Source organism: Herpailurus yagouaroundi, unplaced genomic scaffold (assembly GCF_014898765.1).
Source record: "Herpailurus yagouaroundi ecotype Mexico unplaced genomic scaffold, PumYag 199, whole genome shotgun sequence".
Taxonomy (NCBI): domain Eukaryota; kingdom Metazoa; phylum Chordata; class Mammalia; order Carnivora; family Felidae; genus Herpailurus; species Herpailurus yagouaroundi.
In genome coordinates, this window is record NW_024412430.1 from 8,609,874 (window position 1) to 8,629,926 (window position 20,053).

The 20,053-nt window shown below is 41.5% G+C and overlaps 1 protein-coding gene across 5 annotated transcripts in view; it reads right to left on the reverse strand.

Annotated features, from left to right (window-relative positions):
- GDA (guanine deaminase) overlaps positions 1–20,053 on the reverse strand; it is a 116,874-nt gene that overhangs the window by 13,297 nt on the left and 83,524 nt on the right. For all 5 annotated transcript variants that reach the window (XM_040449350.1, XM_040449347.1, XM_040449345.1 and 2 more), the window contains 7 exons: positions 16,535–16,622; positions 14,942–15,047; positions 13,472–13,499; positions 12,212–12,319; positions 9,577–9,684; positions 6,954–7,051; positions 6,040–6,107 (listed from right to left, as the gene is read on the reverse strand). In XM_040449350.1, the coding sequence (XP_040305284.1) occupies positions 6,040–6,107; positions 6,954–7,051; positions 9,577–9,684; positions 12,212–12,319; positions 13,472–13,499; positions 14,942–15,047; positions 16,535–16,622 (604 nt within the window). The remainder of the gene's footprint in view (positions 1–6,039; positions 6,108–6,953; positions 7,052–9,576; positions 9,685–12,211; positions 12,320–13,471; positions 13,500–14,941; positions 15,048–16,534; positions 16,623–20,053) is intronic.

Genomic DNA, 20,053 nt, shown 5'->3' on the forward strand with positions numbered 1-20,053 from the left:
TAACATTCAGCTAGTAATAAAGAAAATGGACAGGGAAAACCCATTTAGCCAGGAAGGTCAAGAAAAGACCTCTCTAAGGCAATGATATTTAGACTAGGACAGGAGTGAGAACTCAGCCACATAAAGAGTGACATAAAGGGCATTCCAGGCAGAGGAACAGAATGCACAAGTTCTTTTGGTAGAAGGGAGTGTGACTTCGTAGAGTGGTTTAAAACATAGCCAGTGTAGGGAACGGGGAGAAGTGAGAGACAAGGCTGGGAGCTGGACGGGTGTCAAACCACGCAGACAGAGCTTTGTGTGCCTTGGCATGAGGTTTCCCTATTCAAAACCCCACTGAAGGGTGTAAGCAGGAGGAGGTAAAATGGTCTGATTTTCACTCTAATTCTTTTGAAAAGAGAAGACTGAATTAGAAGGGCCCGGGATGAATGGGAGACCAATTAGGAAGCTAGTGCAGGAGTTTAGGCAAGAAACCATGGCAACCTCAGGTGGCCGTGGCTGATTTGGGGAAAGGGGGTGGACTCGGCAGATATTAGAGTCGTGGGTTGGATGAGTACAGTGTAGATTACAGAATACACCTCACTCAGGGTGTGTTTGTTTGGCTGCAGCGAGAGGAAGACGAGACAACTCAGACGCAGGAAAGTGTGTACGTGGGGACATTTGGTGTGAGGAAGAGGAGGGAAGGATTTCCAATTGTTTCTATTTTCTCAATGACATGAGAGGAGGGTAAAGAAGTCAGGAGGGTAAGAGTTGGAGTAGAAAGTTTAGGGCAAACAAATAAGAAAAGGCCGTCTTGGAATACGGGGATGCATGCGTATTTAGAGCAACGTGATTGTCTGTTTGGGTAGTGCTGAGGGCCATTTGGAATTTGAGAGCAAAATTTAAAATGAAACCCCACCGGAGAATTTTTTCCCCAGCAACTTCCAGATGCTCAGCTGCAGATGCTGAGAAGAGGAATCGTTGGGAGAACCAAGGAGGTTCACGTTTTGCTAAGTGAGTACAAAGAAAATGAAAAGGACACGAGAGTTTCCAAGGAAATGATTGTAGCAATGTATTCTGGCATCTAAGCTGGGTAAATTAGGAGTGGAAAATGGATTTGAGAAAGCACGGAATCAGTGGCTTGGCGTTTACAAGTTGGTCAAAGAACTATTGCTTTGGGAGTAATGGAACAAGTAAGATAGAAAGTCAGGAGATTGTCATTAGGAGGTGGGACCCTGGGGGCGCCCAGGTGGCTCAGTCGGTTAAGCCTCCGACTTCAGCTCAGGTCATGACCTCGCAGTTCACGAATTCAAGCATCATGTCGGGCTCTGTGCTGACAGCTCAGAGCCTGGAGCCTGCTTCACATTCTGGGTCTCTCTCTCTCTCTGCCGCCCCCCACACTCTCTCTCTCTCTCTCTCTCAAAAATAAACATTAAAAAAAAAAAGAAAGTAAGTAGGACCCTGGTTCCATGTATGTTGTTTGTTTTAATTAAGTCGTAGGTCTTGTTGACGTAAACCTTGTTCCATATTTTTTTCCCTTCAGATTACTGGTTTTTTTTTTTTTTTTTTTACTATGTCCCTTTATTCTGAGATGAGAAATTTTACATACTTAGAATTTTGTTCCCACTTGCCAAATACATCGTTCTGTTAACCTTACACAGAAACCGCAATTTCTTGGTTTCTGTTAACAAAATCAGAAAATAGAAGAAATTTTAGTATTTGGAAAGTTTTTTCTTGCAGAGCATGTACCGCTTTCAAAGTTTGTGATGAAAGATTAAAGATGTTCAAATGACGTAAGGGATATATAATACCAAACCTCAAGGACCTGGCACTCAGTATCAAAAGTAAAATATTCAGGTCCCAGGAACCTCTTCCCAACCAGACGGAGACTCTTCTTGATTTACTGATTTGCCATTTTAATTTTTTTAATGTTTATATTTGTTGCCGTTGTTTACTGACTTTATTTTTTAGAGCAGTTTAAGGTTCACAGCCTGATAACTTTTTTATAAGATATTACTTTTCACACTGTGCACATTCTATTAAGATACACTTTTGATTTCTGCTTTCGTTTTTTAAACTCTTTTACAATTTTTTAAATCTTATTTCTGTTTTAACTGACTTAGCCTTCGCTGATATCCTATTATAATATCACTTCCTTGATCCTGGCCCTTTATTTCGCCTCATAACTCATTTAATGCTGTAGATTTTCAAGTAGTTTTTCCAAAGCGTTCATGGGGAGAATATTTTCCAAAACTTTGTACATCTGAGAATTCTGTTGCCTTCACAGGAGAATCTCGTCCAATATAATATTCTTGAGTAACAACTATTTGGCTCCAAACTCTTTCTTTCTCTTGGTATTTTTCATGCCAAACTGGTTTTTAATTGTTTTAGTGATAACTGACTTTTTTTTTTCCCTGCCTTACTGTTTTAAGACTTTTTTGTTTCCTTTTTCTTTGTAACTCCAATATTTTGCCACAATGTGTTCAGTTATGATTAGCCTGGAACAGGGTAAGTTCTTTGAATATGATACACAGTTCTTTCTTAAGCTTAAGGAAAAGATTTAGCCTTCAAAACTTCTATTATATTTGTTCTGGATCCTGGGCCAGGAGACTCCCCTGTGCTGGTGCAATGCTGTCCTGCGTTCCGCGTGGATCATCCTCAAACACCCCCTTTGATCTTTGGCCAACTTTGTTCTTGACATCACTGATTTAATTTTCTGCAACAATAGTTCTACTTCGCATAGCTTCCCTACATGGTTAGTTTATTTGCTATTTTTAAACTGAAGTATAATTAAGATATCATAAAATGCACAGAAGGCAGGTGTCCAGTTCGATGAATGCTGACGACTGTGCCTGGCCACTGAAGTACCTTTCAGAAAAACAAGATATTAAACATTTCCATTGCTCCGGCAAGCTCTCTTGCCGCCCTTTCCAGTCAATTTCTGCCTCCGGCCCCAACCCTTGGCAACTGCTTTCTGATTTTTATCAACACCAGGTAAGCTCTATCAGTCCCTAGGTTTCATGCATATGGGGACATGCAGTGTGTGCTCTTCTGTGTCTGGCTTTTTTCATTTAACAAAATATTTTTTAGATTGACCCTTGTTTTGCATACATCGGTGGGTCGTTCTTTCCTGAATGCTGAGTAGCACTCCATTGTAGGAATATGCTTCAGTTGGCTTATCCATTCTCCTGTCGGCAGGTGTCTGGATTGTTTCCAGTGTGGGGCTGTTATAAACACAGCTGGTATACACGTCCGTGTACTCCTCTTTCCATAAACACACATGTTCATTTCCCTAGGGTAAATACCCCAAAATGGAATTACCAGGTCATATGCAGATGCATATTTAACTTTATAAGCAACTGCCAGTTTGCCAGTTTTCCAAAGTGGTTGTAAAACTTACTGTCCCTCCAGCCGCAGGCGATTGTCTAGTGCGTCTCATTCTTCCCGCCCTCCCCCCACCTCCGGTTTTCTTCTTTCATTTAAACACGTTCCCTTTCCATCACAACTTGTGGTCTTTTCAAAGCACCATGTCTTCTTGTACTCCAAGGATGACGGCAATTTTCTGAAACTTTCTTCTGGATCCCGAAGTAGGTCATTTTCTGAGATAAGCTCATCTTCTCATCCTTTGGAATACTACTTTCTCTTGGTTTGCAATGTTTTTGTTAAGCTTCATGTGAGTTTCTCCTATCTCATAGGTGAACAAGCCCAGATCTGTCTCCACTGATGATAGACAGGGTGAACAAAGTACTTTTGGACCTGCTGTCTCTCTACAGTATGAGGTTAAATGACGTTCTGGAGCCTCCAGGGGACAGGCAGGTTGTTATATAAAGGGCATATTCAGAAAAGGGTGGAATGTAGAGGGGATATTTCAACGGAAACTATGTAAAATGCAATAGCATTCTCCAAATGCATAAGTGAATATATCATATTTAATCAAATCTTTGGTCAGTACACCAACATTGATTTTTCCTTTAAACCACTCTTTGTTGACTGGTGCAATGTGCCAGGAATGTGCTAAGCACTTTGCATGCATTTTTTTTTTTCATTTAAGCTTCAAAACAAGCTTATAAGGTACACATAGCTATAACTGTTGTTATCGTAATTACAAAATGAAGTCTTAGAAAATTAAGGTAATTTGCTCAAAGTCTTACAGCTAATAAGTGACAGTTTTACCTAAAGGCTTTATGCATTGCTATACAACCCAAAGTCAAGAACTAGAAGTCATGTGATGAATTTTTTAAAGTTTTTATTTATTTATTTTGAGAACGAGAGAGAGAGCGCGTGCGCACAAGTAGGGTATGGGCAGAGAGAGAGAGACAGAATCCCAAGCAGGCTCCACACTGTCAGTGCAGAGTCCGAGGGGGAGCTCAAACACTTGAACCGTGAGATCATGACCTGAGTGGAGATCAAGAGTCGGACAATTAACCAGCTGAACCCCCCAGGCACCCCTGAAAGTCGTATGATGAATTTAAATCATGGAGACCAAAATCCTAGAAAATTGGAAAGCAACACTTACCTGATTTTTGGCTGCCTACAAAATTTGTCATTAACTGACTAGCATGTAACAAAAATTCTTGGCCATGTTTTCCTTATTCATTAAAGCTCTTCTGTGAAGGTAAAATCACCACCTTAACACCTGTGACTCTACCCAAGTATTGCCACAGTCTCAGTGATTGAAGCCTTAAATTAGAATAAAAAAAAAATCTTAATTCTTTTGATTCATGTAAAATTGGGGGAGAAAATCTAACATAGCACACATCTTTAAAGATATTAATAATTCATTTTGTACTATTGTATATCTTACCAACATTGCTGGTATGAAATTGACTGAAACAGCGGTGCCTGGTTGGCTCAGTCGGTTAAGCGTCTGACTCTTTTTTCAGCTCAGGTCATGATCTCAAGGTTGGTGGGATCGAGCCCTGCCTCAGGCTCTGTGCTGACAGTGCAGGGCCTGCTTGGGATTCTCCCTCTGTTTCTCCTCTCTCTACCCCTCCCCCACTCACGCTCATTCACATGTTCTCTCAAAAATAAATAAATAAGCATTAAAAAAAAAAAAGGAATGGAAAATAAATCCTTGTGCCCCACACCCATTTAAAAATTTTTTTAGTTTATTCACACACAGTAATAAAAGGTTCACGGCAGATATGCCTAGACATTCGGCCTGTCTCATATTTCCAAAGTGAGAAGCACTGCACATACTCAGGAAAAACAATTAAAATGTGCTGCGAACAAAAAAAGACATCTCTAATTCCTCAGACACCTGGACTGTCCTTCAACACAGCCAACGACAGACTACCTGCGGGAAGGGGAATCTCATTTTGTGAAACACTGCTTAAAAGCAAAACAAGTTCTCAACATACCACCGAGTTCGCAATGCTGGCCTCGATAGAATCTGAGCTTACTATGTGGCAAGGTCAAATAATTTTCTGTTGAGACAGTATTTGCGATGACATAGTTATTAAAAACTGAAACCGTACAAACCCAAACCATCAAAACCTAGCCAGAAGGACAAAACAAAAGGGGAACAAAAATCAAGGAGCTTTAAAAAAACAACAACAAAAAACCTTTAAAACACCTTAGAAGGACTTACCCTTTATCACCCAATCTCTGAACAGGAAGCAAGGATAATGGCCTTCAGGAGGTTAGTATCATCAAAACCCCTTCTTACTGCTTCCAACCTTACCATTTTATCAGCTCGAGACAGTACTAGCAGATAATAAAACTATTTTTTAATACATTTTTTTAATGTTTATTTTATTTACTTTTGAGACAGAGAGCAAGACGGAGCGTGAGCAGGGGAGGGGCAGGGAGAGAGGGAGACACAGAATCCTAAGCAGGCTCCAGGCTCTGAGCTGTCAGCACAGAACCCCACATGGGGCTCAAACTCACGAACTGCGAGATCATGACCTAAGCAGAAATCAGACGCTTAATTGACTGAGCCACCCAGGCATCCCATAAAACTTTTTTTTTTTAACATAGAACTGTTACCTGAAAATTAGTCACATCAGAAAGTTACGCACTTACTCAACCACTTTGCTTAGGTCCAAATAGCAAACTACTGACCTGTACCAAGCCCTATTTTCACTTTGTGTTTCATGACTTCAAGGACATTGAGAAAGCCGCTGCTGAGCCTGTAGAGAGAGGAAAGAGTCAGGACAAGGAGACCCACATGCTTCCAACAAAGAAAGGACACCAACAGTACTGATGGTGATTTCACTACACTTGGTTCCTGTCACATCGGCTCTCATGTTGGTACAAACTCATTAGCCACATCAGATCACCTGAGTCCCGGAGGAACACACAATCATAAAGGATCTTTAATCCTTGGGTTGAGGTTACTCTCAGGAGGGTACAAAGCAGCAAGAAGCAGAAGGGAAAGCAGGGGAATCATTTGTAAGGAGAGATAAATGAAGCAATTCGACCTTGCAGTTAGTGCAAAAGTCTTATTGGTCTTCAGTGTTTTTTGTTTGTTTGTTTTGGTTTGTTTTTAACCAACTCGTCCTTCTATGTGAAGACGTACAAATTATAAAGCATCACCTCTCCTCTCCGTCTGGAATAATTTGTTGCCCTGAATGAGTCGGGACTTGCAAGGCCAGAGAAAGGGGATACCACCGGAAGAGGGGGTGCAGGCTGATGCGTCGGGGCCTGGCAGTTCACAGGCTGCCGCTGGGAACCGCAGAAACCAGGAGAGAAGGGTCTAGGATGAATTCCAGACGTGAGGCATTGCGCAGACTCAGAAATTTTAAAAGACGCTGTGTTCTTCGCGTGCATACTCCGCACAAAGTGTCCTCTTTCGAGTGCCCTTTCTGTCCCCTAAGGCTCGGGGGAATGTCTGTGTGCCTCCCTGGTCCCTGTCCCAATCAGACAGGCCTCTAGAAGAGGGACACTAAAGACACGACTGAGGAAACGGAGGTCTTTGGGCTGCTAACTCACACCCCAAATGCTCACCAGCTACCGACCGATTACCGCCTACTTACGATAGGTTAGAATTGGGGCAGTGTGAGAGCGCCGCTCCCCGCTCCCTGAACACGTTGAGTTCCTCGGCGGAAAGGTAGCAGCCGTGCGCCATCACTGTCTGGAGAGAAGAGTACCCCGCGTGGAGTTTACCACTTAACAATGTTTGGTGAGTCTTCACTCACAGCGAGACGTTACAGGTACATGCAGCTGCTGCGGCTGGCCTCGTCCCCACAAGAGCATTTATGATCACTCGTATGGATAAAATCCCTGTGTACCGGGTACCCCCTCAAAAGAGGCCCGTATGAACATGGGATCACACGAGGCTCAGCAAGTTTTGTGGCTCTTACCGTTTTCTCTTTTTCATCTGGAAAATAACGAGGGTCCAGGTTACCGGCAGTATAGGATACCCACCCCGCCCAAAGATACTACGATGGCTTCATCGCCACCCTAAGAAAACAGCCACGTTATTTTATTTCCTAACTCTACGTGGGGAGCAACTGGTGGGGCCGTGCTTGTTCCCATCCTGATCAGAACTTTCCAGAAGTGAGCTTTCCTTTGCCAGCACATGGAAGCTGTGGGGGTAATCCTGGAAACCGTCGTTCTTTATTTCTGCTCCTAGTAAAACATACGCACGACGCTCTTGACACATAAAACCATATAACCTTTGTTCATCTATTTGTCTTTTTTTTTTAATTGAAGTATAGTTTACACGACCAAATAAGCTTTGTTTTATCACCCATATTCACATTTTCACAAAAATTAGGAAACGTGATGTCTTATAAGCGTTAACGTGGAAGGTAAAATGGATCAAAGAAGGTGGGCGGTGTGCACACACAAGAGAATTTTCTGTTCAGTCCTGGTAATAATTTGTGGGTTTTCCTGAATGAGACTTGCCTCTTTCTTATGGCATATATCCATACAGACACATAGAATGGAATATTACTCAGCTATAACAAAGGATGAGATCATGCCATCTGTGACAACATGGATGGACCTAGAGAGTATTATGCTAAGTGAAATATGCCAGACAGAGAAAGACAAATACCAGAGGATTTCACTCATGTGTGGAATCTGAAACAAAGAAAAATGAATAAGCAAACAAACAGAAGCAGAAGCAGACCTGCAAACACAGGAAACAAATGGAGGGTTGCCAGAGAGGAAGGTAGGCGGGGAGGGAGAGAATGGGTGAAGGGGAGTGGGAGACACAGGCTTCCAGTTCTGGAAGAAGTCATGGAAATAAAAGGCACAGCACAGGGCATACAGTCAATATATATAGGTACTATAACGGCATTGTGTGGTGACAGGGGGTAGCGACACTTGTGGTGAGCACAACACAAAGCAAAGTTGAATCACTACATTGTATACTGAAATTAATGTAACATTGGGTGTCAACTATACTCAAATTTTTAAAAATTAAAATAAAAAAAAAAACGGCTTTACTCGTTCAAAATTCTTTCCCCCTCAGTACAAAACCCGTTTTCAAACAGCTTTCTCTTTTGGGAGGCACGGTTCCGTGACCACAGAATTAATAAAATAAAATTTTCCCAAGCTCTATGCAAATAAAATTAACATGCAGCTAGAAGGTTAATTTATTAAATCACATGGAAATAGATGTAGAGAAGGATGAAAATTACAGTGTAGCAATTAAAGACCTATGTAAGGGATTAATCTTTCAGATTAGTCATATTCAGCCCTCTGTTCACATAAGTCCAGAAGAACTGATTTGCTGCAGTACTTAAACTCTCCATGCACTTTGTACAATTCATTGAAGGCCAAGGCTAAAGGGTATACTGTGGAATGAAGTCTCTCCTCACTATATTAATCTAAATTAATGTAAAATTATTTAATTATGAAAGTAATATCACTCATTTTTTTAAAGCAATAGCAGAGTGTTTAAAAACAAAGAGTAAAAAGTCCTTCTGCCTTCTCCCTCAGGAGGATCACTTTTAACATTCAATGTTTGTATTCCAGATAATTTCTTTCTAACTGAGCATGCAACCCACACAACATCAAGCAATACTGTACAAGCATTCTTCCTTGTAAGCCTGGATACATCATTCTTGTGAATGTTGGATAAAATTTTAATTATGAATGTTCTATAATCTAAACAATCCCCCACTGATAGATATTTTCTAACTTTCACATTAATTAACATTCCTATTCATATCCCGTACAGAATGGATCCTTAAAAACGTATCTGCTAACTCAAGGAAATGCGTATTTATATTCTAATGGATACTGACAAAATGTCCTTAGGCCAAACGACCTACCCTCCTTCTAAGAAGCCTTTAGATTTCTTTACTGGGATGAAACTTCAGGTAATTTTTAACTATCTACCCACATATGTGCATGCTCTAGTTTGGGAAATGCACATAGGTTGGAGAAGTCTGGAGATTACTATTGAGATTTTATTTTATTATTATTTTTTTTATTTGAGAGAGAGAGAGAGAGAATCTTAAGCAGGCTCCATGCTCAACACAAAGCCCAACATGGGGCTCGATCCCACAACCCCAGGATCATGACCTGAGCCAAAATCAAGAGTCAGAGGCTCAACTGACTGAACCACGTAGGTGCCCCTGAGATCTTAAAATGTAGATAAATATGCCCTGCTGTATACAGGCTATGTCACGATATGCAATGTACCTTATTTGTCAGAAGATTGTTCCTATCATACACATCTGTGTAGTTTTTATAATCGGGAAATAAGTTCTTCACAGCTGCTACTTCACTGGTGTTCTCACTTATGTGGCTCTACAAGAAAAGAAATAATAGTTTCCATTTTCTAATGTCAAATACCATCAGAAATTATACTTCTTCCCCAAAAGGATAAGGATGGATTCTACTTGCCTATGTAAGACCACGAAGAATGTACAAGTGTTCTATTGAAAGCAATGATACATATCATATATAACAGCTGCATGAAAATTTAACTATGACTATGTCATTACATGAGCATGTAATGTTCTAACCCTAACCCTAAGCCAATGTTATGTTCTTCCAATGAAGTCTTTTCAAATCCCATACTATGTTAGGAACAAATGAAAGTAAAAAGTAGTTGAAAAGGGTCAAGAGCCTAGCTATCGGTGGCAATTTGCTTCTGGGGTTAGCCGTTTAAGATAAGAGTTTAAGGGCCACAAAGGGACAGACAGCATGGTTCCCTCATAAGAAAACTAGAATTTGAACAAGGAGAGCTAAATGTTAGCTCAAGTTCTGAGCCTAACTGTGTGTCTTAGGGTGAGTCAGCTACTTCCTTTGGCCTCCACATTCTCAGCTCTCAAATATGAGGGTTGTGCTAAGTGAGTGATTTTCCAAAAATTCATATAAAAATCCATAGACATCCAATATGTAAAAGGCATCAGCAAGTTGCCTTTCAGGAAGAAGCAGGGTTGGGATTTTGGAACCCTGTCGTCATTCTGTCCCCTTTGTCACCTTCCAGAATGAGCTCCTGTGCAGAAAACAGTTTGACAATAACTGAGCTAGACAATCTTGAAGTCACCAAAAAAGAGCCCATAAGAATCCACACGCAATCAAAACAAATGAATCCTGGCCCCCACACCTGCAGAACATCACAAACCCCAACAGGGCAGAAAGTGTTTTTGAGACACAACACTTGGGTGTAACCACCTCACTCCCTAGCCTAAAACAAAAATCACTCCAGACCAACTGGTGATGAGTACATATTATGGGGGGGAAAAAAAAAACCTCATGAGCAAGTTGCCATTTTCAAGAACGGCAATACCATTTCCCTTCTCCGTGAAGTAGAGCGTCAGTCAAATAAGTAGAAGAAAAAAAGAGCCATGTTCTAAAAATAGAGTATTCCACCTAGAGGGTGAGCTTTATCCTGTCCTTGAGGAAACTTAGACCACTGAAGAAATGCCTGGGCATCTGAAGGGAAAAAAGGACAACCAGATGATTCATGTCATTGTAATAAATTTGAGGAGACGTTAAATGCACATGCACACATACATACATCCCCAGCAAGGACACGCTTGATTTGGCTGTGTCTTCATGGAGCTCAGGACAGACTACCCCCAACTATGGCACTGTGCCATATTGTATTACTTTAAGCCGAAGGAAGATAGCTGAAGTGGGAAGGTCACTCTGACCTTCCTCCACCCTTCTTCCCTGAAACAGGGAAATAAAATAAAACTCTTGTGTGAGAGGGGTGCCCACCCTATACTTGGAGGGAAGAAGCATCCTTATCTCTGAAGACAAAAGGATGCCCAGAAGAATCCAAACCAAAGATCATATTCCTCCATGACTGTGCACTCGTCACCCAACCTAGCCTAGAAATGCTCTGGGCTCTTTCTTTGGGTTTTCATTTCCTTATTAAGCCTCCTGTATCATGTAAAGCTGAGATTAAATACCTTTGTATGCTTTTCCCTTTTTAATCTGTCTTTGTCAATTTAGTTTTCAGATGTGGCCAGGGACTCTAAGAAGGTTAAGGAAAACTTTTTCCTCCCCTACAATTATGTGGGATTGAATAAAAAAATACAAACATCACAGTCCACAAAAAACGGGGGGTAATGAGAAGAGTTGAGAAGCCCTAACAAAATAAATCTTATTAAAACAAAACAGAACACCTTCCACTCTGATATAGAATCAATGTGTTGTCTCTCTCTTCCCTTGCCCATTGTGATAAGATAGTCAACTCTTAAGAGGGAAAATTGGAGTGCAGTACATGATGAAGCCCGGAGGATGTGTGAAGGGGAGCTTGCAACCCCCAATTTTAACCTAGCTGGAAGCTTTAGAAGGGTTTTATTCCTAAATTGCGACCATTTAATGACAAAGTAAGATATGCTTTTTTTGTTCCTGATTTCAAATTAAGAAACTCAGAACAAAAGGGCTTTTAAATGCATTTTTGCAAGTAGAAATTAGGTTCTTTTTGCTTTTCAAATAATGGGTGGTTCCTCCAAAAATCAAGGACTAGAACACTGACAAAAAGTATCAAATAAAAGAGAGAAGTAGGAAAGAAATGCCTGAAATTTATCCTACAGAGAACAGGTAACCGGTGTGTCGTCGGTCTGGCTTGGTTACTCATGATGTCCTTGTCTCTCCAAAGCCTGATCAGAGAAGACCAAGGGTAAAATGAGCTTCAGGTTTCTTACCTGAGAAATGAAAGGAGTGGATTTAGGTGACGTCTGTAAGAGCCCTTCCTGTGCTGTGATGCTAGTTCTCTAGATCTCAGGAGAAGAATTGGAGATTTACTGCAAGAATTTAGGGTACTGAGAAGTATTGCCGGTTTGGACAGAGGCAGAACTAGGGGGAAAACACCCACCTGAATGTGCAAATTATGGGTCTTCGCGAGGTTTCCCAGTTTACCCAACAAAGTCTCAGAGCAGGAAAGGGAAAAACGTGGTGTCACTATGGGCTTCACTCTAGAATACTGGAAATAATATAAAGAGCAATTAGTCAGGAAACCATGGATATCATGAATGTGTAGCAGACCCTAACATGCGTATCATACACATATAACTATGTTTTCATTTTGGGGGACAGTCTCCCATTCTAACAGCGGGTGGAAGTTTTGGGTTTCATGGAAATGGCTCATGACTGAGGACAATGGAGACAAGATTCTACAGCACCAAGTTCAATGGAAGAAGATTCTGGCCTAAATGACAGACACCCCGAGTCACACATTCACATGAAGGCTCAGACAAGGCCTTGACTGGGTGGCCTTCATGAAGAGAAACGGGAAACAGAAGAACATCCGAAGGAGGCCACTGGGGAGACTAAACGTGAGCTGAAGGCCTATTCATCACCTACATCTTGGGGAGGTGTGCTGGCCGTGGCCTCCCTCGGGACGTTTAGTGGCAGCATTGGCTCTGATGTGACCCAGGGTAAAGGCTGAACAGGAGAGAAGGGCTCGGAGAGCAGTAGTGAAGATGAGGACCCAGGAGGCTGCAGGTAGATCTCCCGAGATTAGATTGAAACTAATGGATTTCTTAGATTTTCAATCAGACCTCAAAAGGTGGTAAAGGAAGGGGCTGGCTTGCACAGTGGAGCTAAGAACCAGCATGCTGGGGTCGGGAAAGGAAACAGCACTGCCTCCAAGGCTCACCGACACTAGGGCATTGCAAAGAGGAGTGTCTGAATGCCTGCAGGCCATGTGATATATCACACATTAGGCACCAAGGCAGCCAACGGCTGGGGCATCAGGGTGGACACAACCTGTGCTTCAGACCAGATCAGGGAGTACAAGAGGCCAGAGTCAACGTTGAGGTAGCCAACTTCCAGTTTTTACCAATCTTTCCACATCCGTGAAGCCCCCTCCTACCTCCCCAGGGACCAGTCCTGTGAGATGAAAAGGTTCTAGGGAAGAGGAAGGGAAAACCACAGAGAAGACAAAAAAAGTCTGACCTCACAGAGCTGGGTTGATGGGTCCACTGTAGGAACAATTTAAGGCTCTGGGAAAATATTTCTGCATGCATGGAGTACGCCATACACACGCAGACTAATCTTTACCAACAACTTAATAACGCATCCTGCAAACAGCACAAAGGCAATCCAAAAACAAGCTGGGAACAAGCTTACTTACGCTCTTTTGGAGCATTCTCGACACAAATCTGAAATACAGCAACAAATAGGAAAATAGAAAAATTTGGCATTTAAAAATACGTTTTTAAAAAGGGTGAAAACATGATCCTCACAGGTCCTAACTTCCAGACAAACATTTCCTACGCTGTACATGTTTCACCACCAGAAGTTAAAGATTAACAAGTAGTAATTATTCTGCTTTCTCACGTGCGGCCAGGGAGATAAAGTGCGAAATCACAGGGAACTGAAGTCGTATCATCTAACATCAGCTGGGCTGTTCGTAAGTATCCCCACAGCACGGAAGCCATTCTGCTGGCTTAAGCTCTATTTGGGGGAATATTGTAGGGTGTTAGACTCCTTGGATATTAGAATCATGGAATCCTATGCACCTGGAGGTGTTTAGAAGCCATCGGACTCTCTCCTCCTAATTTTCCTTTATAGAGCGAAAGCTACTTTCTCACACAACATCATCATTCATTTCCAAAGGCCAGGTGCTCCTGGGCACAGACGATGGAGTAAGGCAGAAGGACTAGGCCAGAGGTGGCTGTGAATTGGGGGCAGGGGGCACCAGATGGGACCGGGTGACAATCTTACCCATTGTACCTGCAGGGACGGTAGTATCCGTAGGGCCTATGAAATACCTATTTGTGCCCTGGCCGAATATATTTACTAGCTAGCTTCCTGCCTACTGGTAGACCTTTGTTTTGGAACAAAACGCAGATTAAGGTTTACTACGATCACAAACACAGATCCACAGAAAACTTCAGCAAATGGCCGATGATAAAAGGCATGTTTCATTCTTTCTGGGAGCAGGTGACGGTTCCTAAGCCACCCTTTTCAGAGGACACATTTTGGGTGAAGGAAGTTTGGAACTGGAGAAAAGTTGGGCTTCTAAAACTTGCATCAGGATAGGTTAGGTCTTGGGGGAGATTTGAATCTAAAGAATGTTCTTCTGGATCTCTTGCATGTTGAGGGTCATACAACACAATTCCTTGTCAAATCAGATCCTAAAGGGACTATGGAAAAGCCATTAAAGAAGTGTAGATAGAGTATTTTGGGGATCCATAGAGTATCCCAAGGTCATCTTAAAAGAACAGAACAAAAACCCGTGATCTCAGGCAAGAGGATGACCCACAACCAAAAGTAATCTAATGAGCACACCACATATATTTAAAGCAAGTTCAATTTACAAAAGCCTCCATCTATACTAAAGGAGAGGGGAGTGGTAAATCATTAACTTTTAAAAAGAATCTTTCATTTCGCAAAGGGGTTCACCCTAGGACTCCTATAACGAGTTCACAGAGGCTCCCAAACAGTATTGACATGCAATATTTTCTTTAGGACCAGACCAACCGCATAAAGTGGGGCAAACCCACACGGTGACATATGTGTATATCCGCCTGGTTCACAGAGGTTGCCTCCATCAGTGCTGCAAAGGGACGGCCCACAAGACAAATCAAGATGAATATACCTCTCTGTCTCCTCGATTGACACCTCAGTGGTCTCCTTGTATTCGGGAACAGTAACATTCAAATCCATGCAGACTTTGCCCACAAATGCCCGCTGCCCGAATTTATCTGTGAGGCACACACAAACAGAATCTGAAGTCATTCTTTTTCTCCCAAATGGTGTCTTTCCTAATCTTTCAATTAAAATCATTATGAAAACGTAAGTGAGAATGTATCATAAGCGGGGAATTTGACTTAGTTCTACCAGCAGCTCTCAGCCCTAAGGAACCTAGTCCTCATTAGAGGTGCTAGAGAAATTTTATTTTAGCTAGAAAGTTGAAGCTATGTGGGGTAATATTAATTTTTTTTTTTTTACAATGTCTGTGCCTCTGTCATAAGAGTCTTGCAAAAGCCTTTTTGCCTCTTTCCCCTGTAATTCGTTTTAATACCTGGCCATTATATTATTCTTCGCTAAAACCCCACCTTCATCAGATACCTCATCTGGCTTAAAATCTTGAGTGTCTGATGCACATACGAATCTGTCCATAGTCTGAACTGTCCCATCTCCCCCACCTCCTCCCCCACCCCACCCAGCAATGAATCCTGTCCTCCAGTTTAGCTACTCTGTTCCCTGCTTCCTGGATCTACTATGGATGTTCCTGCTCCCACGCCTCTGTCCATGTCATTTCCCCTGTTGGGAAGACATTTTCCTTTCTCCCCATTTTACGTCCTTTTGAACCCCGTTTAAAAGTCCCTTCCGTGACTTCTTTGCAGATGATCCAATTCTGAGTTTTCTCCGTCTCCTCCCAAAATAGCAATATATATTTTCAGTGCTACCCTTCAGGCCTCTGGTATAAACTACCTTAGCCAGCAAGCAGAAGCATCAGTGCATCAGCCAGAGGAGCCGGAGGTATTTACTTAGCATCTGCCATGTTCTGGGCACTGTGCAAGGTACAAATTTTGGAATCGCTCATCTAAATCCAGTCTCCTTTCTGCTTACTAGCTGTATGACTTGGGCATGTTCCGTCCTCTGAGCATCATTTTATGCATCTGTAACATGAGGACATTAACGACTACTTCCAAAGGCTGTTTGCAACTGAGCGGCGATAATCCACACCGAGTGCTCCATGTAAAGCCGGGCGTCTACCAAGAGCACAGCAGCTGTTACTACAGTTATTAATTAATGTGTGTAGCTATTAGTCAGTTAATCCTGTCTGGCTCCTCAAGGGCAGAGACGATTTTCTATTTCATTGTATTCCCAGCACCTCGCAGTCTCCTAAGTGTAGCCAGCAGCCAACACAACATCTGCGGATCATAAAAAACTGTTGCCACAGTGACAATTAGTAAACCTGTTCCAAAATGCTCTAAATTAATACAAAAACCTCAGACCCGTATACACCATTCTGAAACCAAAACCATAGGCAAATAATCAAATTGCTTAAACAACAAAAAACATCCAAGGGCCATACACAAACACCTAATTACACTCGCAAGAAAGGCGGTGCTCAAACTCCAGCAATTAAAAGGCAGGACTGCTCACAAGTAGAAGTCATTGCCGGACATGGTCTGACTGTCTTGGATGGATGTGCCCATACATCATGCTTTCATTTCCTCACCTGTAATTTCTGCAAGGAGCAGGGATGAGTCAGTGTGAATTGTTCCAAAGTAACAAGCCGTGGTTGTTCCATTCTTTAGTGTTCTCCTCTAAAAATAAATCACAAAACCATGAATCGCGTGTGCCCAGAAAAGTCACATGGCAGATGAAGACGAAAATAGAATTCTAGTTTTTAATTTTAAAATGTTTTTATTTAAAGGTAGGCCATCTTGATGTGAAGTACAGTTAAGGTAAATGGCAAAAGTATTTATATTCCAAAAGTGTGAACTGGAGGAGAAGCTGGTACTTTTGATTTCCTAGATTCACACAGTTTGGTGTTGCAGAATTCACAAAATGCAATACTAATTAATTCCTTGTTTTTTAGGATTATTTAAGGATACCCAAACTTTATTGCACCAAGGGGTGTAAATGAGATTTTTCTATCTATAAGAGGGCAAAATTATGCAGCCAGATTTCTAGTTCAACCTGGCAGATTGGTCACATGTATTTATCTCCCTTCCTTAGCAAATTTCCACTAAACTCACAGTAAAATTTATTAACACACAAGAAAGAGACATGAGCAGAGGAAACATTTCTATATCTTCCTAGACAAAAAGAAAAAAAAAAAAAAACAACAAGGATGAGAACGTGGAGGTGACTTTGGAAGGAGAGAAAGAAGCATGGAGCTGTTAAGAGAGAATTGGCCGATAGTCTGTATACAAAAGATTAAACCCTGGCAGGACCCTTCTCCCCATTTGTTGAAATCAGCCACCCACCCAACCTGATCCTGTAGGAGATATTTACTCTTGCAGAAACTGTGTAGTATTTGAAGACTAGATATCCAATACTGCAAAGTATGGCCGACTGAAGAGTTTTAAGTGGATAATCTAGCTGACCCAAGGATCATGGGATCCTTGGTCATCACCCCCCAAAACGTCACATATGCAACTCCCATCACTCCTGGCAGGACTGATGGCTCTTTCCTAGAGAAGATGAATGGTTCTAGAAAGAAGATATCCTCACAATGGCATTTGGGGCCCACAGTTGGAAGGGCCATTCATTGCCTTCACTGTCCATCCTAGAATAAAGTTCACCAGTCAACACGTGCTACTTCCCATCCAGACTCCCAATCAGCATCTTTGAGTGTCACACTTAAATATGGAATATATGTTTGAGGTTCAATAGATACTTGAGGAAAGCTACTCTAAAAAAAGAGAAGAAAGAGCAAAGAATCTGGGAAAAAATCTCAGAGAAAAGAGGCAATTTATAAGATCAGAATAAAGTTTGATTAAAAAAAAAATCTGGGGTGCCTGGATGGCTCAGTCCGTTGAGCATCTGACTCTTGATTTCGGCTCAAGTCATGATCTCACGGTTGGTGATATGGAGCCCCATGTTGGGCTCTGTGCTGACAGCATAAACCCTGCTTGGGATTCTCTCTCTCCCCCTCTCTCTGACCCACCCCCTCCACTCACACACTCCCTCTCTCTCTCAAAATAAAAAAATAAACTTTAAAAAAATAAATAAGGAGCATCTGGGTGGCTCAGTCAGTTAAGCATCCAACTTGGCTCAGGTCATGAGTTCAAGCCCTCTGAGGACAGCTCATATCCAGGAGCCTGCTTCAGAGTCTGTCTTCTGCTCTCTCTGCCCCTCCCCTACTCGTGCAGTCTCTCTCTCTCAAAAAAAAATTAAAATTAAATAAGTAAATAAATATCTATGATTAACATTCTCAATGAAATAAAAGAATATATTGCATCCACAAAACAAGAACAGAATGCTATGAAAATGAGAGAACAAGGGCTCTCCAACACTAAAGATTTTATAAATGAAATTTGAAAGTCAATAAAAGGGTTGTAGGATAAATTAAAAAAGAATCTCTCAGGGGGAAAAATATTTTGCACTTAAGATAATAGGGAAGAATATGCCATATTTTAACAGCCTCTACTCAGCTTCAGCCAAATGTTGAAAAAAAACAAGTGAGAGCCCAGTGACATCAGTTAGTCCCAAAAGTTGAGAGAATTGGGAAATCTGGATTTTTACATCAATCTTTTCAAATTAAGACACTTTGCATATGAAATAAAATGTGTTTGACTGCCAGAGATGTTTAGAGCCTGTCAGCTACAGATAAGTATTAACTCTCTATCAGAGTCACAAATCCAGGAGAAAGGGTAGTATCTTGACAGAGACATTGAATTCAATCTCTAACAACCAGAAAAGCGCCTGAATTTGAGTGTGTGCTCATTAAATGTTTGTTGAATGAACACCTGAGGTAGCAGAATTACTAAGCAACAAGAGACATAAAGTGAACTAAAATCAGCATCCTTAGACGGATAGGAGAGGACATTTTACCCTTGAAAGAGAAATGGACCATTAGAACGGTAAGAGTGAATTAATGATTTGCAAACTTGGGCCACAGCATTCTCTATGAACATAGCACAAAAGAGACATGAAAGTATATGAAGATATTTCATTATTTTTCTAACAGGGCTCATCACAAGCTAAGTGTAGCCTGGAGGGAAGTATATATGGGGGGAAGAGAGGGGAGAGGTGGGGGCGGGGGGGGGGGGGGAGAAATTTCCCAGAATGGAAGAGAGACAGGAGTTCTCATATTGAAAGAACTACATATTAAAGAGAATGAACTGAAAAAGAGATCCATAAGTGAGATCTCAGAACATCAAGAATAAAAAGAAAATCTTGAAGGCCAGCAAATTAGCCAGAAAGGAATACATGTCAGATTGACACCAGCCCATTAGATGCTGGTGGGAAAATCATTTTAAATAGAACTCTCTCCACAGCTAAAGTGCATCATTCAAGAGTCATAACAAAGTAAAACCATTTTTAGTAATTCAAGGATTTGGAAGGCTTATCACCCACCTTACTGGAAATGATTATCAGAAGCCAATTCTTCAAGAAAATGAAACATGAATACAAAAGGAAGACAGGGATCCAAGAAGCACAAGAAAAAGCAAGCACACGGTTAAATTAAGTACAGATGTTGAAAAATAAAGTGGAATTAAATTTTAAAACATTAAATTTAAAAGCTGAAGCTTATTTAAAAAATTTCTTTAATGTTCATTTACTTTTGAGAGAGAGACAGATCATGAGCGGGAGAGGAGCAGAGACAGGGAGATACAGAATCCGAAGCAGGCTCCAGGCTCCGAGCTGTCAGCACAGAGCGCAACACGGGGCTCGAACCCCCGAACTGTGAGATCATGACCTGAGCTGAAGTCAGATGCTTAGCCGACTGAGCCACCCAGCGACCCTGTAAGCTAAAGCTTAGTTTAAATTAAGTGTAGATAGTGGAAAAAAACTGAAATCAAAACCTCAGATGATAGAACATAAGACGTGGTGGGAGGGGGGAGATGAAGAAGGGACAGTACATACAATATTCTTGTCTTCTTATATGGAAGAATATATTGAAAAATGATAGAAGACTTGTCTAACACTCTTAACAACTCAATCTTACAGAGACGTTAAAATGTCATATTGGCAGAGAACCCACACTCTTTTAAAAAATGGGCAGGGGGCGCCTGGATGGCTCAGT